The sequence below is a fragment of the Habropoda laboriosa genome, unplaced genomic scaffold (assembly GCF_001263275.1).
Source record: "Habropoda laboriosa isolate 0110345459 unplaced genomic scaffold, ASM126327v1 scaffold5, whole genome shotgun sequence".
NCBI classification, from domain to species: domain Eukaryota; kingdom Metazoa; phylum Arthropoda; class Insecta; order Hymenoptera; family Apidae; genus Habropoda; species Habropoda laboriosa.
The window spans coordinates 2,688,576-2,692,594 of NW_017100161.1; the positions used below are offsets into that span (position 1 = coordinate 2,688,576).

The 4,019-nt window shown below is 32.3% G+C and overlaps 1 protein-coding gene across 2 annotated transcripts; it reads left to right on the top strand.

Annotated features, from left to right (window-relative positions):
- The first annotated feature begins 416 nt into the window (after positions 1-416).
- On the top strand, positions 417-2,072 carry LOC108578350 (ubiquitin-conjugating enzyme E2 J1-like). 2 transcript variants are annotated; one of them, XM_017941669.1, is made up of 6 exons: positions 417-653; positions 720-758; positions 1,093-1,298; positions 1,378-1,568; positions 1,643-1,760; positions 1,830-2,072. In XM_017941669.1, exons 2-6 carry the CDS (start codon positions 722-724, stop codon positions 2,070-2,072), a joined length of 795 nt encoding a protein of 264 aa, XP_017797158.1. In that variant the 5' UTR covers positions 417-653; positions 720-721. The 2 variants fall into 2 exon arrangements, with proteins under 2 accessions (XP_017797158.1, XP_017797157.1); XM_017941668.1 differs by having other exon boundaries at positions 417-758.
- The last annotated feature ends 1,947 nt before the right edge of the window (positions 2,073-4,019 follow it).

The following is a 4,019-nucleotide window of genomic DNA, read 5'->3' on the forward strand; positions in this document are numbered from 1 at the left end:
TATGTTAAATTTATTTTAAATTGTCGGTATAGTATATATAATATAATATAGCATAGTATAAACGAAAAGTAAAGTTCACTTGTACGAATAAATTACACTTTCATATATGCTACGTATTTTAAAAATAACCTTGGAATAATTTCTTTTCAAAATTTAACATATTGGAAATGATTCAGACGATCCATGCATAATGTTACACGAGATCAATTAAAAAGGTCAGTCAGACAGATGATCGAATATGAAAAATAAAAACAACACGATTATTTTTGTCAAATTTCAATGATTATGCAAATACGGTGAGTGAATGGACACGAAATGTTTAAAACGAATGAAAAAGAATTCGAGATATTGTTGACCCGTTTCGAAATTTCCGGAGATGATGTCAACCGAATCGGCTTCTGCGCGCATTTCTCGAGGGAGCAACTTCAAGCAGCAAAACTGACTTAAGTGCGCGTGTACGGGATAAGCGCGGCCACTTTCACGTTATTTTTTGTTCGATCGTATAGTCGCCGCTCCTATTAGGCCACGTCAAAATTAACTTGGTCGTTAACTGGAACAACGTATTCTTTTCGAATGATCAGATCCGCCGCAGTGAAAAATGTGAAGAATACATAGAGGCTGTCTACGTCGGTACATCGAGGCCGTCTGACAAGGTAGATAGCACTCAGCTCGAGTACTATTTTTGTTCCAGTTGTTAACCTCAGCCGACACACTTGCAGAAATGTCATTCGAAGGGAAATACAACGCGAAAAGTCCCGGTGAGTTCCGAAAAGTATACGAATTTCCTACGTTTCTCTATTGTCACGATTATATGCCTATGAGAAAGGAACGCATACGTGCTTCTTGCAATTCCACCGAACGTTATCTGTCGAAGAAATTAGCTCCGCGTTATCTCGTGATACGTGTCACCAAACTATCTCCTTTAATACGCAATGTTTCACAAACACCAAATCATTTTACGTGATGAAGTATGTTTTATGTATTCTAGTAATTGTAATTGATTAAGTGCATCTAGCCACTATGATACTACATGTAATATCATATTCAGGTATTTGTGAGTGGCTTAACATCATTTGACAAATTCAATTTCAGCTGTGAAGAGATTAATGAGAGAAGCACAAGAGCTTCATGAGGCTACAGAGGAATATTGTGCATCACCCTTAGAAGACAATCTTTTTGAATGGCATTTTACTGTTCAAGGACCGCCATCTACTGATTTTGAAGGCGGTGTATATCATGGTAGAATTTTACTGCCACCAGAATATCCTATGAAACCTCCAAATATTATACTGTTAACAGTAAGCAATTATAATACGAAATATACCTATTATTTAATTTGTATATTAGAAATAAAAATATATTAGATATGTTTTTTAGCCAAACGGTCGGTTTGAAATCAATAAAAAGATTTGCTTAAGTATATCTGGTCATCATCCAGAAACATGGCGACCTTCTTGGAGCATTAGAACAGCTTTGTTGGCTTTGATTGCTTTTATGCCAACACCAGGAAATGGGACAATTGGTTCTTTAGAGATAAGTAAAGAAAAAAGACAGAAACTTGCTAAAAAGTAATTGATTCAATGATTTAATATTTTACATTGTGAATAAAATGAAATATTCATAAAAATTTCTTTCATCACAGATCTCTAAGTTGGCAATGCGATACTTGTGGAAAAATTGTTGATTTATTGTCGAAAAATACAGTTAAAAAGCCCATCACAGAGGAAGAACAAACAATGTTGAACACAATTGCTTTAAAGGTTCCTTTTTATTACTATCATATTAGCCTTGACAATTGTATCAAATATTTTTAAAACTTATATTTTTAGGCTGATGATTCACCAACATCTGACACAGCTGTGAATGCAGAAAGCAATGCAGAAAATGAACTGAGGCAACGTAATGTTGATTCAACTCCTACCGAAAATCAAGATCGACAACAATCAGATGTTATAATAAACCAACAAGTAGAAACGATGTCATCTTCAAACGATTTATTTTGGAGCATTCTTATCGCTTCCCTAGTATCAGCGATAATTCTACTCGTTTTGCGACGGCTATTTCTTGTTTAAATTATTCTAAATGTAACAAATGTTAATATATCTGTAAGTATATTAACAAGACGAAGTAAATTTTATACACGTTTTATGAACAACATTTTTAAGATTAGAAGAGAATGTCAAATTTATACACGTTAGAAATTACCTGGATTCCATGAAAACAATATAAGGCAGAGATTGCACTGATATATCTATGTTAGTACATATCTACCTAAATCTTACAGAAAATTGTTCACTTCGTAACAGAAGTTATTTGTTTTTGATGAATATAAAAACAATGAAAATTCTAAACTACTAAATTGCATAACTCTATTTTTTGGTCAGCTGTATTTACTAGTCTCTTAGATTTATTTTTATCCTTTTGATATCAAATACTTGCAAGGAATTACAAATTGCATTTAACACATATACTTCAACCTTTGTTGATAACTTACACATACTCCTTTTAGTTGCATATAAATTACTCCAAAGTAACAAACAACTATATTATTTCCTACAAGCCATGCTCTGTTTGTAAAAAATTTGCAAACATTTTTTAACCAAATCTATTCTATAAAGAAGCTAACATTTTCTATGAAAATATACTTTAATCTCATGTTACTATGGTCTGAAATTACAATCATATATTTTTTTTTTCTCTCTCATCGTTATATAAATGTAGATACTTCATGTTAGAATTGTATATAACTAATATAACATTAATATAAGTTAAAGATGCTATTGTGTTGTATCTCGCGAAACTGTGCACATAAAAAGCAAACAAATACACCAGTTTAAAAAAATACTTAATTGCAGTACAAATATTACACCAATAATTCTATTAACACCTTTTAATAACTAACATATTATATATAAAACAATGGACAGAATAGTGCCAGAATGCACTACAATCAAAATAAATTAGATACGTATATCATTCGTATAATATCGAACTGATGCGTAATCAAACACTATTTGAAGTATATATATATATATATTTAAATAATAGCTTCTAAAGCATTGCACATTATAACCCGTTCCATGCTTTAGTATTATTTAGACATGATTAGCATTTAGAAGAAACTTTTTTGCATTGTATTTAGACATGTTGAACTAAAATTTAACCATTATGGGGCCATATGGAACATGGTTTCATTATATACGTGTGTAATAATTAATTAAAAAGGTATTTGGGTACAAAGTACACTTTTTGTCATTTGTTCTTGCATGTACATAGAAATATAATAAAGTAACGATTTATTAAAGCATATAAATACATTGATTTTAACATCTGTGATCATACAATAATTTTTCTTTCATCCACCTTCATATTTAACTTTACACTCATTAGCCGATTTCATTTTAAACATTGGATCAACATGTGATATTGTCAGGCAAATTAAACAGGAGGATTTTGACGTCATTGCCTGATCAAACAAACGGAAAATAGACGTTAATGCTATCCCCACTACTCCTTCGGTCATACACTGCCAAAGATTGAGGGAAAGTTGCGGTGTAGGTAAATGGTTTAAATAAATGATTTTCAGTCAGCTGTTGATAACGTAGCACGTCGATAAAAGAAAATATTTCATATAGAGCTTACTTAAGAGGGTATACCTTAATTTAGAAGGAAATTGATTGGAGTTTTCTCAATTTTACAGTCTAAATAGAAAGGAGTGCCCTAGTAACAACTATTTCAATAAATTTCTGATGATTCTCGATGATATATGAGTAAAACAAGGAAAGGATTAGGGGTAGCCAAGGGTAGTAATAGTTCCGTGTGTTAGACAAGGAAAGATATAGGTAAAGACAAGGACAGACAAAAAATAGCGGACGAGACTAATGCCATCTCGCGTTTGGTGACGTGAACTGCGATTTCTTAACAGGAACACAGGATATAGACAGAGGTATTAGACAAGGAAAGCACTAGTGTGCGAGAATGAGAGAGAGAAAACACTTCCTATTGGCTGGGGGGGCGCC

What these genes read in the sequence shown, in the direction of transcription:
- LOC108578350 (XM_017941668.1), top strand. Translation starts at nt 722, where the DNA reads ATGTCATTCGAAGGGAAATACAACGCGAAAAGTCCCG. An exon ending in ATACAACGCGAAAAGTCCCG is followed by an intron (nt 759 to 1,092) that starts GTGAGTTCCGAA and finishes ATTCAATTTCAG; the next exon opens with CTGTGAAGAGATTAATGAGA. An exon ending in TGAACACAATTGCTTTAAAG is followed by an intron (nt 1,761 to 1,829) that starts GTTCCTTTTTAT and finishes TTATATTTTTAG; the next exon opens with GCTGATGATTCACCAACATC.